At 35.7% G+C, this 24237-nt stretch overlaps 1 protein-coding gene and 1 long non-coding RNA gene across 4 annotated transcripts in view; one reads left to right on the plus strand and one right to left on the minus strand.

The window, feature by feature from the left end:
• The window catches only part of dachs (unconventional myosin-IXb-like dachs), a 140555-nt gene extending 116972 nt beyond the window's left edge, over positions 1 to 23583 (plus strand). For 2 of the 3 annotated variants that reach the window (XM_087356921.1, XM_087356922.1), the window contains 15 exons: positions 5278 to 5449; positions 5704 to 5876; positions 6290 to 6449; positions 7498 to 7614; positions 7904 to 8139; positions 8491 to 8640; positions 9269 to 9409; positions 9898 to 10071; positions 10169 to 10358; positions 11055 to 11226; positions 11416 to 11627; positions 12279 to 12489; positions 13122 to 13506; positions 13928 to 14027; positions 14482 to 23583. In XM_087356921.1, the coding sequence (XP_087213047.1) occupies positions 5278 to 5449; positions 5704 to 5876; positions 6290 to 6449; positions 7498 to 7614; positions 7904 to 8139; positions 8491 to 8640; positions 9269 to 9409; positions 9898 to 10071; positions 10169 to 10358; positions 11055 to 11226; positions 11416 to 11627; positions 12279 to 12489; positions 13122 to 13506; positions 13928 to 14027; positions 14482 to 14639 (2751 nt within the window). In that variant the 3' untranslated portion in view covers positions 14640 to 23583. Of the gene's footprint in view, positions 1 to 3698; positions 4263 to 5277; positions 5450 to 5703; positions 5877 to 6289; positions 6450 to 7497; positions 7615 to 7903; positions 8140 to 8490; positions 8641 to 9268; positions 9410 to 9897; positions 10072 to 10168; positions 10359 to 11054; positions 11227 to 11415; positions 11628 to 12278; positions 12490 to 13121; positions 13507 to 13927; positions 14028 to 14481 lie in introns of those variants that run through there. The other variant, XM_022085879.2, reaches the window with a different exon arrangement.
• LOC110840675 (uncharacterized) lies at positions 11336 to 15048 on the minus strand. The gene is made up of 5 exons (XR_002546951.2): positions 14918 to 15048; positions 14447 to 14558; positions 13907 to 13964; positions 13114 to 13435; positions 11336 to 12484 (listed from the first exon to the last, which is right to left on the minus strand). It is a non-coding gene; the product is annotated as an uncharacterized LOC110840675 (long non-coding RNA).
• Positions 23584 to 24237: the final 654 nt, after the last annotated feature.

The following is a 24237-nucleotide window of genomic DNA, read 5'->3' on the forward strand; positions in this document are numbered from 1 at the left end:
TATTTCAGTATGATTGACGACTTCTCGACCGATTCACAAAGTACCTGTACAATTCATAAATCTAACACGGAATTCAAACTATTCTCGCCAAATTTTCTTACGCATCTATCAAACTTTTTGAAGCACTAGATTTATGATTTTTTGATTATCAAATAAGCATTTGTTTGAAACGTTTTGCACTAATTAAACCAATCTCGAAGAACGTGAAAGCTGCATGTTCTAATATATATATATATATATATATATATATATATATATATATATATTATAAACACCTTACTTTGTCATTGGTCGTTTAAGTACGGCGTGTTTTCCGTCTGAAATCAAAATGATCAATTTCGATTGAATATTGTAAAAGTACAATTTTTATTCAGCGTAAAATACGGACATACTGTCAGTTACTTTTTTCGACCACTAATACCCTACTCCATATGCTTAATCTAATATTAAGGAATACCGAAATTTCGGCAAGGTTTTTAAAATGTGGAGTTATGTTCAAGCCTGGATGGAAAAAAATACTTTTAACGAACTCTCCTATATACGCGAGGTTTAAAAAAGACTGTATACTCGGGACACGTCGCATGTTATTTGAAACGAATGGTATTTAAAATTCAGCGAAAATTTTGTAACGAATATTTCGCAAGGGAATCGCCATTTCGTATTTCTACAATTTGTGTGACGTGTTCTTTGGTTTCAGGCCGTAAGGCAGTTTCTTGTAAACGGTAATACCAAGTAAAATTCTGGTTAACAGTCCAGCAGTTAGGAAACTACATGCCCATATAGTAACTTCTTTTGACTGAAATGATAGCTAATTATAACTAATTTGGTTTTCTCTTGAAAGTTACACGAAGATACCAATAAACTTATAACTCCGTACATAAATTATATAATTAACGATGGTTTAAAATATAGCACTTTTCGGAACCAAATCTTTTGTCTATGTTATAGGAAATATGAATATCCCTTCATTAGCCCTTCCTTCATGAAGGTAGAACGAAAGAATGCATTGAGTGGGGATGTATAACAATCTAGTCAGAACTTTGTCCACTAATTTGTTTGCGTTTCCTTTATGCCCAACTTTTGTGGAGGTCCGAGCATGAATTTGGAATATCAGAACTTTCGTGGCGATTGCTTGTGCTGTGTACCACATCTGAGTAGTTTTTGCCGGCCATGCATTGTGTAATGGAAATTGTGTCCCATTCCCAAATTCATGTAAGTAACAACCATTCAATTGTCCATTCATTCCCATTTCACCCATTCATATTTACACAAACACACAATAAGGAAATCCTAAAAAGAAGGTGTTAGTATATAAAATATTAGTACCCAAACCTTGTATCATCCTATAGATGAAGAACACAGTACAAACAAAATAGCCAATTTGTTTTTTCAATTAATTTCGGTGTATTTCTTGCAACAATTTTAAAGCAAGAGAGATTGATTACGTATGGCAAACACGGTAAATTCCCGGTTGCAAAGTGTGAAATACATTTGTTCTGACTAAAGCAACATTTAATTTAATAATCTCTGCAGTTTTTGTGAAGCTGACGGCAGTGCAGAACACATTTATAAGCTGTACGGTTCATTCAGTGTGCCTCCAGTCACCGAATTCCATTCTGAGTCAATTTAGTTCCTTCCGACACCCCATTGTCCTACTTCTTTTGGCAAATTTCAAATTCTACCCTCACACGCAGAGGCTGGACACCAAGCCGAAATTTTTGTTCAAGAATTTCATCACATTCTTCTTGCCGATTGCTCAAATCCAATATACGTTGACATGTTACATTTAAATCCTTGGTCTATCGTCCTTACATTTATTAAACATTTTAAAAGACTATTCAATGTAGAAGGTTTATCCAAAATTTACCCCATTTCTTCGAAAATGTATGAGCTCCATTTTACAGTCTAATTTAGCAACTGCTATACAGGCACGCAACGCCAGCTCTGCTTGGATCTGTTCTGACTCTTTGAAGGAAACGTCAAATACTCCTTACAAAGGCACGTTCTTAAATACTTCAGATTTAGAGCCGAAATGTCGTGGTTGTTAAAGTATAAACTAGCCATTTCTATTTTCTATTACAAAACGTATCATTAGTAATTTTTACCTTTTAAAATATATAATATATAATTCAAATTTTTGTGGTGAACAACGTTAGCATTACTTTGTTTCGGGAATAATTTAAACGGGATCATCCCGCACGAATTAGCTACATTTATTTTTCCTAATAAATCTATAAAGTTTTCGTTCCAGGTTCCGGATTTTCGATGAAATAAAACTGCATTTTACTAGTCCACGTGTCCCTAAAGCTTTTCGTTTTGCGTAGAAGCTCCTGATTTCCATCCCAGTTCTGTTCAACTGTGCCTCGTGCACGTTTTACGAATGAGTTCTTCGGAGGTATTTGACGAAATGTTTTACTCTAGTGCAGTGTGAACCTCAGCGTAGTACATCGAATGATTTCCTACTGCAATGATAATTTGACTGTAAATCTTACGACTGTAGTGAAATAGTTTTCGACGAAATTTGCAATTTCCCAATTATCTGTTCCGGATAATTCTTATATTGCATTTTACAGTACGCTATAATAATCCGCTGATATACGCTGAATTAGAGAATTTGAGCTGCGAACGGTTATTACTTACAACATAATTTAGTCAGTTTAGTCAAAATTTAGAAAACTTGTCCTTATTCCACTGATCTGAACTACGTTACGAAAATACTATGGTTAAGTTGATTTTAAAATTATTACATTAATTAAACTCTGTGTAGGAATTCTACCGTTTTATAAAACGCAATTATTCTTAACTTCCAATACTCAGTCGGTTGTACTGAATTAGCGAATACAAATTTATTGCTTTAATTATTTTTTTAAAAAATTCTCTTCTACTGTTAAATATTATCGCTGCTAAAAATCTTCGCAAAATTAAGAATCCTAACAAATTCACTTTTAAAAACTCCCTTCAAAATTAATAAATTGATGAAACCACCATTTTACTGCAACTTACACTTTCACTACCACAGACCCGCACAAGAAGAAATCCCGATTCCAACTGAAAGAATTCGGCCTAGGACCGGATCGTCCAACCCTGTGCTTTACTTTTGTTGACGTCATACCCTATTGACCGATATGTGTACTATTATTATTTGAGATATGGCATATATTTGATTTTTATTAGTTGTTCTTGTGTCTTTTGCCACTAATTTTATCAAAAATACGTTTCGAAATTTCCAAAAACGAGATCACAACTAGGGGAACAAATGCTTACAAAACTCCTTAAACCATGAGATGACTTAAAAGACGTTTATACATAAGGAAGGATAACGTTAAAATGGGAATCAGATAAATAGATTTGATGATGTAAACTGGATTAAACTGGCCCAGAAATCAATCGTAGCATATTTTAAGACATACCTCAGAATTAGCATGAAGGGACTGAGATATACTACTAACATTTTAGAATGCTGGAAATTAGATCGAAAATCCAACGTCAGATTTCCCGAATACGAAAAAATGTAGTGGTAACAACAGCACCGCAACGTCTGGACTTCGAAACCTACAGCTTCTGTTGTTCGTCAAACTCTCAATTTCAGTCATTTCCGTGAAATGCTGCAAAGAATGCCTGTGTTTTAAATGCATGTTTGCTGTGAACCTGTTTCTTTGCAGACTTGTTCTATATTATATTTGAATGTGAATTCGTGTATGGTTGGTTAAACAGTAAGAGAGAACCTGCTACAGAGACCTCGTCTGTATTTGTTTTTCAAAGTAATCCTTGTAAACCTCTTTCCACGATCCTCTCAGATCAATTAACACACAGACAAAACGTTCATAGTGCATCTGGACTCTCATGCTACATTCTTCACAGTATTTTCTGTGTTCGTTCTTAAAACACAAAGCATCTAATTACAAAAGCAAACAAACCCATTGATCAGAACTCAAAGCAGAAAACTTACCTTTTGGAGAGAGAGAGAGAGAGAGAGCAGACCGTGGAGCAGACGAAGCCCGGAATACTGAAGTCCTAGTTGTCACTGCCATAGGATTGGGGCACTCAGTGACAATGATTTGTCTTCCCTTTGTTTACATTTTACTTGTCTTACATTTAGACAACTGCGAAATAATAGAAGAAAATTATAGATTCTGATTCATTGTTACATAAATGGCTTACCAATAGATCTTGTAGGGCTATTTATTTACGCACAAGGAAAAAACAAAAACCACGTACGTTATAAGCAATTTCTGATATTTGCATTTGAGGTTCTCATGGTGGTGAGTACAAAGATGGTTGTCTTCTAGATCAGTGGTATTCAACCTGGGGTACGCTAAGACATCTTAGGGGGTACGTAAAATTTAAAAAAAAATATTATTTTATGATAAACACTGAATAATCAATAATGTAATTTATTTAATTTATTTTAGATGTAGATTATATACTATGTATAACTTGAATTATACACCAACAACTTTGGGGGTACAAAGTTGAAGAGAAATTATATCTGGGGGGTACGCGAACAAAAAAGGTTGAATACCACTGTTCTAGATTGCAGAGTCATGTAGTCTGGTAAAATTTTACCACTCTTCGCCCTGATGATAGAGGCAGCAAGGACCTCTGAAATGTTGGTATACTTCCAGACTACACAGCATTACAACCCAGAAGACAGCCATCTTAATTTCTGATATACGATCTCTTTGGTGATTAAACAAGCTTTTAATATTATCTATATGAATTTTATACTGTAGAGGGTTAATAAAACTTATAACCTTCATTTTACAGTATTTTATATTAAAATAATATCAAAAATTAAACTGTGTGAAGGATGTTTAGGAGAATATTTGGACCTAAGAGTGAAGTGACAGGAAGATGGAGAATATTTTGTAATGAGGAACTGCATAACTTGTACGCTTCATCAAATATTATTAGGGTAATCAAATTGAGGAGGAACAAGTCAAGGTCGAGCATGTAGTGCACATGGGGGAGATAAGAAGTATGTACAAAATGTTACTGGAAATCCTACACTAAAGAGACTATTTGGAAAACCTAGGTATAGATGGGAGGATAATATTAAAATGGATTGCAGAGAAATAGGGTTGGAGGATGTGTATTGTAAGTGAACAAAGAACATAATACCCATGCGGTTATTAACCTGAAATATGTATCTAGACAAATTCTGAATTACGACATGTTCCTATGTCAATGGATAAAGTCATTCCTGTATCCATAGGGAGATTTAATTTAGTTCTCCTCAGATATAACAAATGGTAAAAATAATTGCACTATTTGCAGACAAATGTGGGCCCTATTTTACTGTCAGTGAACCCATACAGTGACGTGGGCAACCCACTAACTCTGACCAGCACACGAGGGGTTGTGCTTAGCCCCAAACTGCTCAGGGTTGTGCAGGAAGCGGTGAGACAGCAGTCAGAGACAGGATACCCACAAGCCATCATTCTCTCAGGTGAGACGACACAACTATTTCTGACTGAGAGTATTCCTTACTTTCACCCTTGCCAGGGAAACAGAGGCCAGCGGGTTCAAATTAGACCTGGAAGTATATGTCACAAGTTGCCAATTTAAAAAGTGCATTTTCAATTACTTCTTATTTCAGCTGATACTTCTGTTACACGATTAGTTTTTTAAAACAAATTTTTAAACACTTGTAACAATCACCTAATAACACTGGAGAATATATTTCTACTGTTGTTGATTCAGGGACAAGTGGATCAGGGAAGACATATGCGTCCATGCTTTTGTTACGTCAGCTGTTTGACGTGGCAGGTGGTGGCCCAGAAACTGATGCCTTTAAACATCTTGCTGCCGCGTTCACGGTTCTCCGCTCCCTCGGATCTGCCAAGACGGCCTCTAACTCTGAATCTAGTCGAATAGTAAGCACATGATATACATAAGTAACTGAATAGTGGTACATAAATCATTGTGGTATAATGCAATAATTCTGGAAACACATTTAACACACTCCTTTAGTTTGGGGAATTAACATTGCCCTTACTTTGTTTATTGTTATATCATAAATGTTCGAACAGTATTCCAGAGTACTATTTAAAGTTTCTCATAAATGTACCTAGAGGAATGTAGGATCTGGGGCTAAGCAGTTGCACCCTAAGAACAGTCCTACAGTTCCTGTGCCAGTATAAGGCTGATGTCTCAGACTTGTGCTTTCAAAGAGATGGCACTGGATGTGAAGTAAAAAGAGTAATAGAAACCTTTAGACTTAGCTACCAAACTTGATGACTTTTAACAGCAGATCCTCAACTTTCAATGTCATGTTCTGTCTGTTGAGGGCCACTTCATTGAGGTGCAGGTGACTGACGGAGCTCTCTACAGGACCAAGATTCACTGCTACTTCCTGGATCAGACACGAGTTATTAGGCCACTCCCTAATGAAAAGAACTATCACATTTTCTACCAGATGTTGGCAGGTCTTACACAAGAAGAACGAGGTAATCCAACTAATGTTTAGATTTACTGTACACTAATCAAGGCATCTTCATGTTCCTTTAGTCATATACATATAATATTACATGCAGAGGCAGAAATGTTGGTAGGGTGATGCAGATGATAAGTATGTGCAATGAACTCAGAAAATAAAATAAAATCATCACTCTTCTTCTATGGCTCTCCGGTCCATATTTGGTCCACGGCCTCCTCAATTCTCCTTTTCCATTCGGTCCTCTGTTAGGTCCACTGTCCGAGGCTTTGATTGAGGTTTCAAAACCTTCCTTTTTACGGTGCAAGGTTGTTAGCCTTGCGACCAACCCCCAACCTGGAGGACCAGGGTACCTGTCTTAGTCTGACCTCTCCCTCTCAACCAGTCTGGCTAGGGAGGCCCTATGCTATGCTACCGCCACTGAGGTACTCAAGCCCCGCCACCACGACAAGGTGCAGGTACCATTAAGTGAGGACAAAATCATCACTGAACTCTGTAAATATGGAACAAACGACAGAGAGACAGGACTAAATCCACATGCTTGTTAATTGGTTTGGAATTTATCATGACTCTTTGATCCCAGAAAATGGTGTGTAATCACCTGAGCAGCAGAATTGTACCTGGTACATAAATGTATGCATTCGGTAATGGTGTTTCATTTTGCTTGTTATAAACAGTGCTCTTTTACAATTACTAGCACAGAATATACTGGCATCATCTCTTTTTCCTTGGTGCAGCAAAATGCTCTGAACCAAAGTATAATTGAGGTATGAACTCTATGAGAAAGTAATTTTTTAATCTCTCAACAGTTGTAATGCTTTTCATATTATTCCAGAATTCTTCCATATCACAAATATTTTACTTGAGTGGTCAGTTAAATTCCCTCAGATATTATCAAAAACACAAGTTCCTGAAATGTTAATCTCTTCATCCAGATTTAGAAATATTAAAATATTTAATATTCTCAGAAATTTGTTAAAGTTTTCAGATTGAATGAATAATGTAATAAAGAATTTCTTTACCAAGATCACAAATTTATATGAATCGTTTGTATGTTGCAGCAAAATTGAGTTTGGAAGGCTACTCTCCACACAACTTACGCTATTTACAGTGTGGTGATACTCGCCAAGATGAAGCAGAAGATGCAGCTAGATTTCAGGCATGGAAAGCATGCTTAGGTACCCATTAAATTTCTGTACAGTATGTGAAAAGTAGAATGTATTTCATATAGAAAGTCAGAGATTTACAAAACCACAGCTGTCTGTGCACAGATGAAACTGAAAGTCTCAATTTAGTACCAACAGCCTCTGATTTCATTGTTATTTACATCAATGAAAGACACATTTGTGGTTCTTGTAGTCCCTGGGAAATGAAATTTGCCATTGGTTATCCCATTTCAAATAATGTGTTACATTCAAATGTGCTAAATACTCTATTTCAGAAAGTTAATGTTTGTCTTCCATTCAGGTGTGCTGGGAATCCCATTCCTCGATGTTGTACGTGTACTAGCAGCTGTTTTGCTGCTTGGCAATGTACAGTTTGTTGATGGACAGGGTCTTGAAGTGGATGTGAAGGGTGATGCAGAACTTAAGGCAGTAGCAAGCCTACTTGGAGTGTCTGGAGTCGCTCTCTTCCGTGGCCTCACTTCACGTACACACAATGCACGCGGACAACTTGTCAAATCTGTCTGTGATGCAAATATGGTGGGTCATAACAGAATACAATGTAGCGTAATAAGACCCATGTACTACAGACTTCTCATACCAAATTCTATCAAAATCCATTAACCAGTTTGAGAGATTAAATATGCAGATTGGTGGTTGTATGAATGGACTTGATCTTCCTATCATTAAGATGCCATCTGTACTTTATGTGTTATGTTTTAAACAATGAGTGAAAGAAGCACATATAACTGATATCAAGATAGTCTTTCAAGTGGGATGCACAATTAATGGATTAAATTACTGCTTGAACTAACCTTGACACATGTTCAGTAAACCAGGTTATTACTTGTTATTGATATTCTTTTGAAGTACATTGTTCTTGTGTTCCAGTCAAACATGACTCGTGATTCCCTAGCTAAAGCACTGTACTGTCGAACTGTGGCTACAATTGTCCGAAGGGCAAATAGTCTCAAGCGTCTTGGGTCCACACTTGGGACACTGAGCTCTGATTCCAATGAATCAGTCCACAACCAAGCTGAAGTGAGTGCAAGTTTCTTAAAATTTAAGGTTTAAGTTTCTGATTACAGTATCTATATAAAATAGCACCTTCTGTGATGTACAGTCCAATAGAAATTAGGAAGAAATTGAGAGCTGTGATTGGTCAGGCAGGTCAGGGAAAGTGGAATGGAAAAGAAGGAGAACAGGCTGTATTTTCTTCTCTCCATTGAGTCCAGAAGACATTCCAATTTCCTTTAGCTACTTGATCAATTGTAACTTGGATTCCTTGCTAGCTTCCTCTACACTGTGTTTCAGACAGAATGGAAAGTCTTTTTTTTTTCTTTTCTTTTTTTCTATTCAGGCCATAATATATTCCACCTTTCTGTACCTTCTTGACCAAACAAAACTGGTCATTCTAGACTAAATCCTGAATAAGAAACTTTTCTATATTCTTTGTTAAGTCTGAAACACATTTTATTTACTTTGACTGCCTTATCACAGCTCACAAATGTCTAATTGATTTTCTACATACACTCCATAACGTTAGAAACTTCTTTTGACATGTTAGAATCCAGAAGATTCTACATTGTATCTTGCAATATGTTTCTGAAAGAAAGGCCACAGTTTGATTCAGCTGACATACCTTTCTCCTCTTATCGGGATGCTGCAGATTGCCAGCCAACATGCCTCCACTGTTGGGACAGCTGGCTCCAAGTCAAGCAAGTCCATGGCAGCCCTCAACAATGCTGTACGCCATGCTACAGATGGTTTTATTGGAATCCTTGACATGTTTGGTTTCGAGGATCCTAAAGTGAGTTGACATCATTTTAAAATTCTGAGCAGGAGTAAGGTTCAAACACATCTCTTACCATAAAATCCCAGTCTTCAGTTAAGTAGACATTAATCGAACAAAGTTATATCTGCTCTCTTCATGAAGTGGGTATGATATCAACAACAAATGAGATGTATGCACATTCAGGAACATACAATTTCCCTTTAAAATACTTTACAGATCAGGTTCTGAAAATCAGGGTACTGGAAAGAAGGATAAGGAGTTAAACTGAAATGGGATACTAGTAGGTCCATGTATTTTCCAAATGCAATGTATGTAACTTTTCATATATTACTAGCTTTGATGACCATTTGCTGCAATTTAAATATGTTGTCACACCACAAACATTCTAATGCATAGTCAGAAATTATATATCTGAATATATACTAGATGCAGTAATATGAGACTCCTGTTTCACTCAAACCACAGATTTTGTCACTGACTCAAACACTGTCCTCATGTTGCAGCCAAGTCAGTTGGAGCATCTGTGCATTAACCTTTGTGCTGAGACAATGCAGCATTTCTACAACACGCACATTTTCAAATCGAGTATTGAGTCATGTCGAGATGAAGGTATTCACTGTGAGGTAGAAGTGGATTATGTGGATAATGTGCCCTGTATTGACCTCATCTCTTCACTGGTATGTAACATAAACTATCAGATATCACAAAAAGGTACACATGCAAATTATGTTGAAAGAAAGCACAGCTGTATATAAATTCAATCTTGGCTTGCAGCGCACAGGTCTGCTAAGCATGCTGGATGTAGAGTGCTCCATTCGTGGCACAGCAGAGTCATATATTGCCAAAGTTAAAGTCCAACACAAGCAGAATCCACGGCTCTTTGAACCCAAGCCATTAGAGCCCCGCACATTTGGTATCCAGCATTTTGCTGGACGGGTCGTGTATGATGCATCTGATTTTCTAGGTAAGCTAATTTCAAGTTTTACCAGTTTCTCAAGTTCAAATATTTTACACAGTATAGGACATCTTAAATTTATATTAGGGATGTGTTCCAGAAAACTGCTACACATATCAAAATGAATAAGTGGGGAAATCATGCATAACTCAGCTGCATATTTAAACAAAATTAATTCCTCAGTTAGTTAATGCCATTACAACAAACCAAGGCCAATCTGAACAACATAAAGTGTGTTCAGTTTTATTTTTCAAACACTTCAGAAAATGTAGAAATTTCCTTGATACAAACAAAATAAATCACCTTAACACTAAATTTTTCTTCCCTGAGTACATTTGATGTATGACATCAGATTTTCTTTCCTATATATTATCCACCATTCCCCATTTACTTCTACGCTCACAAGTCCAGACAGCTCTCTGACATGCATACATATACATATTATGCATTCAGTAGTTTTTCTCTCCCTTCTCTTTACTTATTCTATTAGCTCCTCAAAGATAAACTCCTAGACTTTTCTTTGACAACTCCTTTCACTGATCCTTATTTATTTAGTTGTCCAGTTTACCGCAGAAACATACTATCTTAACCTATAACTGCCATACAGGATAACAGATTCCCAAAGGTGTGGTGTAATTGCTGTGCTTTAGACATTGGTATTGTGTATGGTAATATATTTCATACATTTGATGTGATTTCTTCCAGACACAAACAAAGATGTAGTGCCGGATGACTTGGTGGCTGTGTTTCACAAACACAGCTGCAACTTTGGTTTTGCCACACACTTGTTTGGCAGTGAACTGAAAGCTCTGTATTCAGTTGAAACTGTTCCACGAGGAGTCAGTTTCAGGATATCCCCCACTTCTCACACTGATCTGTAAGTTGCCATGGATACAAGAGAGTAGGCTTATGGTATAATTAACTCTATATGTCTGTCTGAGGTATCATAAATTACTCACTTCATGGACATGAAAAGAAAAGAATAATAAGAGAAACAGAATAAGTTCATTGTAATATAAAGTTTGTAAAGAAACTATCCCAAAAAACATATAGAATTGTGTTACAGGCTGAATGGAGATGAACCAGTGTCCACACTCACCCAAGACTTCCACACAAGGTTGGACAACTTGCTGAGAACACTAGTCCACGCACGGCCACACTTTGTACGCTGCCTCTGTAGCAATGCCAGTGAGACACCTGGGCGCTTTGAACGTGCAAGTGTCATGAGGCAGATTCGTTCACTACAAGTTTTAGAAACTGTCAATCTCATGGCTGGAGGTATGTTCATATGTTTCTGTAGTTTAATTCTTCCTTCACCCACACAACAACAGAATAATAATGAAATATTCATGAATTCTGGTAACTGGGGCATCTGAGAGATATGTCATTCTTTGTTCTACCACTACAACCACCACCATCACTTCTCTTCTTCTTTCTTTTCTTTTTATTTCTTCCACGTCCTCTTGCTCTTATCCTTCATCCTTTTTCACACCCCCTGCTTCTTCCTCTTGTACCACTTACTTTGAGTGTCACAGATTTCATCCCTTCATTTTCATTTCCTGTGGTCATTCATGGATCTTGTATGTTTCATTAATGCAATGTATTCAGTCAATCTGCATTGTGCAATTTCTTTCATTTGATACTTTCCCTTGTTGAATCCTGCCTAAACTGAACCTTATAGTATTACACACTTTTACCAAATACTTACAACTGACTGAAGGTCAACAGCAGAAGATGTATTTCCCAAAATCAGTGGTGAAATAAAATCTTCACTCACAGCGCACAATTTAGCTATAGTTTTACATCTGTTTCCTAGAAAGTAAGGGGTTCAGTCCTGTCTCACCTGTTTACATCATTTATCATATATGATCTATGTGGAGTATATAACATCTGTTCTTAGAACTGATCCTCCATGTTCTTGATAAACAGGTTACCCTCATCGGATGCGCTTCAAGGCATTCAACTTGCGCTACCGTTTGTTGGCACCATTCAGGAAACTGCGTCGTGCTGATGACAAGGCTATGGATGACTGTCAGCTCATACTACAGTGTCTGCAGCAGGCCATGGAGGAGCAGCCAAAGCTGCGTCAGTGTGCAGTCAGCAACAGCTGGGCGCTTGGGAAACGGCACATCTTCCTCAGGTGAGATAAAATTTCTGAGTTTCAGGATGAGTTATTTAATTGAGGTGTCTGGCACAGCCGATAATCTAGCATAATTCAAAAGTGTAATTTTAAGCTTCAAACTGATTTAATGAGAGTTCTTATTTCCTTTTAAAGATAATCAGAACATGCTAGGCCTGCTATGATTCAGTCTGGCTCCTACTTACAGGTTAATTTTCTATTCCATGTTTCTGTGAATAATGCATCATCATCTCATACAATATTTGTGTTATAATTTTCTTCCCCAAAATGGTAACTTTTAATTTTTGTTCCACCCTTTCCTGTTAGGACACACATCTTCTTCAAGTAAGTACTTCACATGTCCTAAAATCACGTGTCTAATTATTATGTAGGATTCAGTGTTTTAGAAACTTCATTAATTGTTTTGCAAAATGGAATTCAATAAAACATCAGTTTATCTCTAAATTGTGATATTCTTTTTAGAAACTAGCTAAAGCCATGAAGGATTTTTCATATTCCATAAACAAACACATTTTTTTGTTTTGAGTTTTGAACAAATGAGACTTTTTCAAGTTATATTAAAGCAACCTAATAGCTGTGGCATAATAAGCAAAAGCAAACATTACAATACTTCATGTCACTTACTGACACAGTGAAGGAGCTCGTCAACAATTGGAGACCTTACGAAGTGGAACTCGACACAGAGCAGCCGTATTGATACAGGCAACATGGCGAGGATGGCACTTGAGGCGACGATGGCCAGCACTTCGGCGCAGTCTGGAACTACAGCAGCAGACAGCAGTGTCAGCAACTGGAACTCTGCCTGGAGTGGCCAATACAAGTGTAGCTGTTGTCTCAGTGCAGCAGACCCGGACAGCAGTGACTGTGACAGGAACTGGTACTGGGGCACCTACAGCAGGGGCATCCTCCACACGGCCACGTCCACAACCCATTGCTGGCACGCCACCTCCAGATCCAGCAGAGAAATGTGACCATAAAATGATCCAGCAAACCTGCACACTTTTTGGACTGGACTTGGTATGAAAGACTTACCACATAGGAAATTTCAGTAACAGCAAGAATAGAAAGGTTACTTGAATGGAATAAATAAATTTTCCAAATTCATTCCTTGCTATTTTCTGAATGGCCTTCATGTTTACTGATTGCAGATACAATTGCTGTACAGACTGATACAACCTTCTCAATATGATTTTGTTTTATGCACTTCATGCTAAGAACACATAACAGACACAGCTGAATGATATTCATACCAAAAGTATCCTGTCAGATAAAACAAAAACATTTGAATTGTAAGTTTTCACAGACAGTTTTTACTTAGATCTGAGTCACTGATCACTAAACATTATTCCTACATAATGATAACAACAGTTTTACATAATTTGGTAAATTTGATGCCTAGAGAATTTTTGCTTCTCACCTGCAATATGTTGGTTTTCAGGAACGTCCGCCACCAGTACCCCCAAGCCGCCCTTACACTGTAACAGGCAACACCAAGTTGGGTTATCCACAGACCAGGGTCATGAAGATGCCTTTTCCAGGTAAGCTTGCTCAATCTTTAAAATTATTCATTATCAGGTCTTTTACCATCGTCTATTCTTTTAAAAAAACCACAACGTTTTGGAGGCTGAAACATCATGGTTTTTTTAAAGAAACTCGAGGGATAAGACCACTTTCTAGGCTTTGGAATTGGAAGAAAGATAACATTAAATGGATCTTGGAAAAATGGGGTGTGTAGGTTTGGGGTGGATTTAATTGACTTAAAACTGGGTGCACTGGTGGCATTCTTAAACATGGAGGTCAACCCTTGGGCATTTATACAGTAAAGAATTTCTATACCAGCTCAGTAATTATAAACTTCTCAAGGAGGGCTTTGTACTATGAAGTCAGTTTAGCCTACTTATGCAATGTGTCAGGTGCAAGCCATATGTCAAAAATGCATATTGTTTCTATATTTTACCTGCCTCTTGATGCACATTGTCCATATAATTTCAGAGGATGCAAGTGGAGAAGTAGTTTTGCTTCAAGGAGAGACAGTCCTTGTGGTTGGTGCATCACAGCGCCGTGGCCACCTGGTGGTGGAACACAACAATGTTAGTCTTCACGTTCCATTCCAGTTCTTGGAACTCAAACCAGTTGGAGTCAACATATAGCTGCAAACATCCAATATATGACAATTAACTTGTAGGACGAGGTTTTTACAGTGGTGAGTCTGAAGATGGCTGTCTTCTGAGTCATTGCACCATGTAGTCTGGTAGAAGTTTACCAACATTTCAGGGGTCCTTGATGTCTCCATCATCACCCTAATCATGGAGGCAGCAAGGACCTCTGAAATGTCAGTAAATCTCTACCAGACTACATAGTGCAACAACCCAGAAGACAGCCACCTTTGACAATTAACTTATGGAAATATACACCACCCAGCACTCACCAACCATTACTGAAGCTCCTGATGTATTTGTTATTTTCAACTGTTATAACTGATGCATATTGACCTTTATATTTCTGTATCAGTAAGTGTCGTGGTGGCTTCACATGTGCTGAATTATTTTCAGCAATTATTTCACACAGCTACCTCAGGAATCACTCATGTACTAAGTGACTGGCATCTAAATCTTTTTCCTCAAGCGAACCTTGTCTTCATATAGAAGAAATCCCACATGTTTCATGGATGCTATGGTAGAAACAACAGATCAATGAAAACAGATGGTATGACTATGCAAGTTCTGTAATATACTGTAACCAAAATATGAAATTTGTGTGTAGTTCGAACTGTTCCCAAAAGCAAAAGATAGCAGAAGCTTATGGTTACATTTGGAAAGAGTGTAAAGTAAATTCCATTCACACAGTATGACTGCAAATTTTAAATGAAGTCTATTAAACCACAGCAAGGTCAAGTCACTTAGACAAAGTCAAGCACACGGAGTCATCTCAGCAAAAGTAAGCCCAGTCCTACATAAGTTTGTGCACACAGTTTAAATTTGAATCAAGAATTAAATTCTAGTTGTAGATTAATGTAAAGATCAGTATGTCAGCTCTTCATTTACATTCTATAAACATTCACTGATTTTCATACCCAATTAAGTGAGCAAATAGCAACTAAATTTACAAATATGTACACACATTTTTCATTGTCCTGTTTCCTTGCATTGCTAGTTGCTATCACAGCCCTCTGTTTTGTTGCAGTCTCCATGATGGGTATGATTTTTGCCTCAAATCTGTTTTAAACATTTTTTCACCTACAGTTAATTTTTATGGTTATAAAATAATCAAAATCAAAATTTAGGAAAAGTTAATATAATACTTTAAAATCATCTATATTCAAAGCAATTAAGATATGTGCCTGAACTGGTAACAAAGTAGCTTGCACAACTTAATTTTAGGAAATTTAAAATCACTATTTCAAAAGTATTAACTTTCTTTAGACTTAAAACATTACAATGTAATTAACGTTAATATAACCATGACTTCACAAAATGGGCCACTTTCTTTTTGGTATGGGTTGAATATTTATAAAGAGGCTTTCTACTATCTTTTGGTCTACAAACTAACAGTCACCAACTTCTATATAAAGAGCGTGAAAGAAATGTATTAAAATTGTAATCTTTATGAGAGACACAACTTTAGTGCCAAAACAGTTTGAGGAAGGTGGTTTATCTTTGAATCAATTACACAAATATAATTTTTTATTCCTAAAAACTTCTTTCATTATGTATGACAGTTACATCCTGAAGAGTAACAAGATAAACATGTGTATCATAGTCAATGAAATATATTTATTACTTACATCTGACAATCCGGGACCCAGCGCGTCTGTACTTTGACATGGTTGTTAAGCTGGTTGCTCAAATTTACTTCAATGCCTTGTTATGTTTCCAATCAAATAAGGATAGTTTATGTTAACTCCGTGTATTTTATACTGCATGTAATTTGAACAATGTGAATATCAATGGATTCTGTGGGTAAGAGCAGTATGAAACAGCTATATCCCTGCAGAAAACAACATAAAAATTCTTAAAGAATGAATAAGTACAATCAAGGAAGTTTACTAGTACTGAATTTAGGGCACTGATAGCTCATAATTGAGTGTTAAGAAGAGAGCTCAAATTATTACAAAAACTGCAAAATAACACCACAAAAATAAATTTGGTATTAAATGTGGTTCATAATAGGATTTTATCTTTTTATATTGAGAAATGTGCATGAGTGTATGAAATGAATTAGGAAGAGATGTGAACATATTATGGAACTGTTTGCTGTTTTCAACAGCAGATGTTCTAGTGCAAGGTCCACTCAAGACAAGTAACGCTGTGAAGCACTATACACTGTTAACACAAGATGTTTGTTTTGGTATAAAAATGAATTCTCTACGTGCCAATAATATCACCTATAAATAATTAATACTATAAAAATATATAATTTTGACTTTCCAAGTAGGAATGCTTAAAATCCTTGTTATATTTAAAGTATACCATATTTTACTATAAAGGATTTTATAATTGCTCTTTCATTAACTGACAGACAAAAATATTTTAACTAATCATAGTTTTGGAAGCCTCAGTCATCCATCCCATCCATCATGAGTTACCAGGAATCAATTTAGTGAACTAGCAGAGTAAGTTCTGTAAATTTAGAAGCAACATTATAAGATGATGTTAAATTTTGAATAAGTTACAGCAGTGTTTCTCAACCAGTGAGTTGCAAACTTTTGAATTCATATGTGTTTCTATACATTTAACAATAATTTGTAAAGTGTGGTACCTAACAGCAGTGAGATCTTATATGACCATGTTCTGTCATCTTATTGACCTGTGCTGCTAGTTCCCTGTTAAATTTTCCCTGTATCACTATTTTTCATGTCACTTCATATTTATTCATGCACATTTCCAGAATTGCTGTTTTTAATACTAATATCTACTGTTTGTTACTCTTGTAATGTATACTTGGTCCTAAAATATTTTTAATTTTACATTTTTCTATGAATTATAATGCATATTAAAAAAAAGCGGTGTACATGGTCAGTATAGTGATTGGCTACGGACTGGACGACTAGGGTTCGATCCCCGACAGCGGCAGAGGATTTTTCCTCTAGCTTCTGCGTCCAGACCAGTTCTGGGGCTCACCCAGCCTCCTATCCAATGGGTACTGGGGTCCTATCTCAGGGGTAAAGGGTGGCTGGGGCATAATGCTGACCACTCACCCCCATCTAGTGCCAAGGTCAAGAATAAGTAGGAGCTATACCACCTCTCACCCCAAGTGCCTACATGGCATAAAGTGGGACAGCTTTACTTTACTTTTTACATGAGAAGTATAATGAAGGAAGAAGAAAAATATGAACATGGTTTAAGCATACACATTCATCTGTACATACACTCCTGTATATACATAACTTTAGAAATAAATTACTTACCACGTCATAAGATACTGAAATAAATTTTAACCGTAGTTTGTTGTTGACTGGAAAAGGTTGAGATAATCAATTACAAAACTGTCTACTGTAAAGACTATTAAACATTTTATATATATACATAAAGCAATGATTCTACCTGATGCTTTGATTGTATGTGAGACAGGCATTTTACTCAAGTCCAAAGTTCAATATTCCATTATAAACAGATGAATTGGCAAAGACCACAATGATTTTAAAACAAACAATATTTCATTCTAATATCTGCCTCTTAATTAAAAGTCATTTAACATTCACAAACACAAAGAGGTATAGGAATGTGTTGTACAATGGAGTTTCACTTTATATTTGAATGGCAAGTAAAAATCACTTTTTCATGCTCAATTGTGCTTAAAGATTGAAAAAAAAGATCACTGAATTAATATTACCTCCTTTAACAAGACAAATCAACACTTATAAATATCTTTGATGTTCTCTATCAAGTGAAAGAGATGATATAGGTGCAAAATATCTAAAAGTTGCAGGTCTAATGAGCAAACCATCAGAAGTTTACACAAGAGTCTGAGTGAACTGATGACTGAATATGCACAGACAAAACTTTTCAACTACAGAAAGAAATCAATTCGCAATGCTGACAGAGTGCAGGAAGACTCCTTAAATTAAAGACAAATGTCCAGACTGACCAGAACAAACAACCAAAGTAGATACTGAGACTACTAGACAACTGAGGCAAAAACTAATCATTAAACTGACCAACTCCTCAACATTTTAATAATGACAGCATATGAAAGAGTAATAAGAATAATTCCTCAAACTATTTTTAAACCCAATGGAAATGTTAATGAAAAGATATGAAGTATATGTTAAATTAATAATCAACACTTGCCTAAAGTTTAATTTTATATTTAAAACTTGATAATCACTCCACAGCCTAACTGGCATTAAGTGGTCTATGTAATACACAATTAATACAGGTGTATGAAACCATGTTCATAACATTTCTGCAAGTCAAAATGAGTCCACCAACAACTTCAAGCTGGAAAAAGCTGAGTCAAAAATCTGAATTGAAAATAACAATGTAGAAGGTTACACTACCACCAGCATATATAACACTGACAAAGATTTTGTTTCAGAAATATCTGGACACTAAATATTGACCCTTTCCACATTTAGTTTTATTTAGAAAATAGTCAATCTTTAATTGTACATAGTAATCATAGTAACTTAGATGATTTTCATTGCTGAAGTACCAAAAATAATTTAACAAATAAAAACAGGAGAAGTATTTCTTTTACTGACACTCTTAAACACCAAAGTTATTCTCAGCAAGATTAACTGGTGTTCTAGTCAAAAAAAATCTGGTTCATAACATGGAATGGGTTAGTAATTTAAACCTTCATCTCACAGGAAAAGGAAATTTAATCCTCCATACTACAGGGAAGTCAACCAGACTTTCCCTGGGGTTAACAGTTTAGCAGCATGCTAGAATAATGCATGGTCAGCTGGACTGCATGTGGACTCAGTAGTTTCCAGAATGAAGTTCCTCAAACCAAGTCAGTCCAGTCTGTAGTAATAGTTAACATGTACTGTTTCAGAGCACAACCAAGTTCCTGCCAGTGACCAGTCCTTTTACCAATAAGTGTGCAATACTTTAAATAACAGACTTCCACCATCACCCATTTCCTCTTTGTGACAGAAGAAAAGAGCACTGAAGTAATTTCTTTGCCAAAATCTTTACAGAAATATTTGTACTTATATATTAAGTTTCCTGGATGTATGGTTGTGTATATAATGTGAGGTCTTTAAATTAATAGAAATTTATTACAATTACTGTTAATTTGTAATACAAGGTATTTATTTCCACATTTAACCCCATAAATTAAAATTTTAAAAGAGACAGTACTGACTTTTATGGGAAAATCCTAGCACTGGTATTTACTCATTTATTCACAGCAGATAATTTTATTTAAATTACACTTGTAAATTCCAGAGACTGAATTTGAGAGACTGAAGTATGTTCAGCATTGCTATTATGTTAATTCATTACTTATTTTATAGATTCATTGCAGATTTTCTAATGTAATTCCTTAATCATGGAATTAACATTGGATCAATTTAATTTTCTGAATCTCTTTCATACCCAGATATAAACATTGTGTAACCAATATGAAAATAAAACTACTTAAATTGTATTCATAAGGAAACATAATTTTACAACAGTAATTTAAATGACATGTTTCATTTGGAGTAATGTTGCAACCAAAATATCCACAAATCCTCTGAACATAAATTTGTAGCAATTTAATAACTGGTATATTGCATTAGCTGGATCTCAGTTATGGGTCAACAGAATTTTTTTATTTCATGTACTGCATATGCACTCTTCTAGTATTTTTGCATATAGACAAAAGTCTTGAAAACTACTTAGATTAATATTATAGTCTCTGTTACTAAACATGTTTATTGAAAGCATGTAATTTGAAGTGATATATTCATGTTGTGACCATCATTATTTTTAATGTTTTGAAAATTAAGTCAACTACCTAGATTGCTTTGTAGCGCATTTTAACAATTTTAATCTTGTTTCTGATTAGCTTCAGAATACTTCTGTATCAGTGTTCATTAAGAAAATCCAAGAAACTAAAACAACTAATCAATTTAAAGAAAGCACTGCAAATGTTTACTTAATAAAATATACATTAATGCTAATGTTCTCTAATTACAAACTATCTTGGAATTCTATCATAAAAATATTAACTTTAGTATGACTCACATCATTGCCTTTCTCTTGAAGCTCAATTTTATTTGTTAAATAATATGCCATACTGAAAGAAAACCATGACAAACAGTTTCGGTGAATATTGACACCACATGCCATATAAATAATTATTCCTTCACATCATGTTACATCTACTCAGCTATCATAAAATGATGAGCAGCCATCTTCTAAATCCATATCATGTGCTACCTTGTTCTTATTTTGATTATACCACACTGCTGACAACATTCAATCTGTACCAGTCTTTGTGCATTCATTTGTTGTCCACTTCCTTGACTTCCATCCCTAAGGTTTGTGTTAACTGAAAATTATTATTATTTACATTGTTGTTATTTTTTGTAAGTATTAGGAAACTGTGCTTGCCAATGATTGCCACCATTTATTTTATCCTACATTTTTATACAATTTTTGTCTTATTTTAGTTTAAGGTATCACTAACATTTTGAGTGTTATAAGGAGTGAGTATGATTGTGATTGGTTAAGAATTAACTGTATGTAATAGTTTTATAATGAAAGTATATTTTAAACAGTGCAGAATATTATATGAGTACTGTATAATTATATACTGCAGGAGATAGATTACACAGATTTACACATTAAATATATTCATCAGTTGCAATATGATAAATGCATTCTCACTTGAAATTGCAGTTTATCAGCAGGAACTAGAACTGCCATTTTGTGTTTCACCAAAATGTATCTGAACATTGCTTCTGTGTTCTATTTAATTTCTTCCCCCATTTTTACTTAATTCTGTTGTTTACAGTCTCCTGTAGTTCATGTTTTCTCCTGTAAAGTTGGCAGTACATTCATGAATACTGTATGCTGTATTATGTATTTTTAAGTACTGTTGTATTGTTGTATAAGCCATACATTTGGAAAAATCAAGATGTCAGACACTGCTCCTTCATTTAGGAGGGACTGTGGCATTAACCTGTCACAATGGGCTACTTTGCAACCACTTGGCTAGTTAAGTCAGTCATGCCATAATCATTTCACAGATGATGCCCTAAGAACAGCTTTGCCATAGGACTGAACTGACATGGTGTTCTTTTTGTAGTTTGGCCACCATCATTAAAACTTGTTGAAGTTGTCATTGCACATGGTTACTGAAAAACTTCAATTTTCTTGATTGCTCAATCTCTTTGCGAAACGTTTCTGGTCTGTATGCCATATTTACTTTGTGAGAACTTTTTTAATAATGTTACAGTCCCTGTCACACAGTCCTCTGACAGGGAACATTGGAAGAGTTTGTTGAATCTCCCATTAATGGCTAAAGGTATAGGGAATCTGATAACAATATGGCTTCTCTTTTGGCTAAGGCAACCGTTGGAAAAAAGTTGCAGTTTTTGACAGTTTCAGATACATGGTTAGATATGTAAATTAATAATAACATGTTTCATTGAGTCCCTTCATAGTTTGCCCTACATTATACAGATAAAGTGTGACATAATTTTTAGGTTATTTATTCCAAGTATAATATACCTGTGGCTGGCAAAATAAAAAAATCTCATGCAGAGGTATGTGTAAATGTTAGACTGTAGTTTCTTGTTAACATTCATAGTCTGAGATCCTACAACCAGAATACAGCTGTAATTATGGCAACATCAGTGATATGTGAACTCATAAAATTTGGAGGGAAAAAACTCTGCCAAGATCTGCTTGGGATATGTGTTGTTTTCATGTAAGTTCATGGGTCTATACTTGAAGAATCGTATTTGATAAACACACCGTTTCAGAAAAATGGCATGCCCTTGTCATTCCCATATTCATTTAACAGGAAGTGTTATAAGTTTTATCTAAACCTTTCACTTCAAATACAGTATTTCAATTGTATGTAATAAAATGTGGGGAACTACATATAAAAGTTATGTTTAAGAAGTTCTCTTTGTTAACTGCTGTCATGTTTAAGTCATTATTATATAGTAACATACAATAAGTTTACTTGGAGTTTACAGGAGCCATAAGTGATCTGTTGGTTGACAGGCCAGACTTTTGTTTATTGCTGTTGAAATTTGTATGCTTTAATGTGTTGTCAGAAAGTCAAAATTGACCTAGTAATTGATCTGAAACTTCTGTTTAAGCATTTCTGCCCTGTCAGTAATACATGTTGAAAAGTTCAGTGACAATTAATTACAGAAGTAATGGGAAATCTATTTCATAGGAATCCAAACAGTAATTTGTAATATTTGTTTGACATTTCTGCTATTGACAGGAAAGTGTGTAACATAGTTTTGGGATCAAAGACAAGGGATTAGCATCTTGTACCTGCAGTGCATATAAGCTTAATTCTTTAACCTCTTGAAGGTTATGTTTACAGCCGTATGTTCACACATGAACACAAACATTTGTCTCAGGATGCATATTCCATGCTGAGAACTCTGTAAGTGTCTTATCCTTATGAAGGGGCGAGCCTGGCACATTAAAAAAAATGGTGCCAGTGGGATGTTGTCTGTACATATATCTGGCCTGTTAGCTGAAGGAAATTTCTGCTTGCAGGAATGGCTTAAGAAATTGCCCTTAACCACTTGGAGTCTCCTTTAAATTGCCTAGAGTATCCATGTAAATGGCTGGGTCAGAAAAGGAAGCAAAGACAACATGACTTCTGGTCATGGTGAAGGTCTGTAGGCAATATCATCATCCACAAACAGAGCTCAGTCTCTGACTCCAGTGGGTTAAACAGTTAACAGGTTGTTTCCAAAAGGTTCCCAAAATTTACAGTAGCTTTTGTTTAAGCAAAGAGACTTCAGTTACATTTTTACCAGGTGGTTGCATTGTAGTACACATATGAACCTTCTCTCAGGGCTCCTATAATGGGAGATTTAGTAAGTTGGTCACAACACTGCAAGCAACTGACTGACAACTCTAGCTTTTCTCTGTACAGAATAACATCAATAAAGATTAAATTACACTTCCTGTTTTGTATTTTGTCACCAGTTTAAATTAATAACATGCCTGTTTTTGACGTAGTTCATTTTCTTTGGGTTTTCCCACTGTCGCATGTTCACTGTTCTCATTTTCCAGAATTAGTGGTAATTTCAGTCCCATTTCCTTTAAATTCATTTTTGTCTGTCACTCATATATTCCTTGTAACCACTTTGAGTTTTCTCCCCCTTTTCCACATTTTCTACATGGTGTCTAATGACACTAATTGGTTTGACAAATGCCTATACCATACTTAATATTTTTTTCTCTCTCCACTGTTTTCCTCTATTTCCAGCCCTCCTTTTTATCTTATGCCCAATTTTACATTTGTAAACATTACTAAGAATTAATTTAAAACATAGCATGCTTTTCCTCTTGTTTAGTATCTAGTATGAAGACGGCTGTCTTTTGGGATGTTATGCCATGTAATCTGATATTTCAGAGGTGCTTGCTGCCTCTATCATCAGGGTGATGAGTAAGCTGAGCACAAGGAATTTGTTTGAGATATGGGAATCAGTCGGACAGTTAAAACCTTGGCTGGACCAGTGGGGAAAAGGGTGAAAATTGGCTGAGGGCAACAAAGAAGGGCAAACCATAGCCCGACCAGAAATGGGAGGGGGGGGGGGGTAAGGTTTAGCAT

This window comes from Zootermopsis nevadensis, unplaced genomic scaffold (assembly GCF_977971745.1).
Source record: "Zootermopsis nevadensis isolate Lab colony 2312 unplaced genomic scaffold, Znev_1.0 Znev_ptg000028l, whole genome shotgun sequence".
Classification (NCBI taxonomy): domain Eukaryota; kingdom Metazoa; phylum Arthropoda; class Insecta; order Blattodea; family Termopsidae; genus Zootermopsis; species Zootermopsis nevadensis.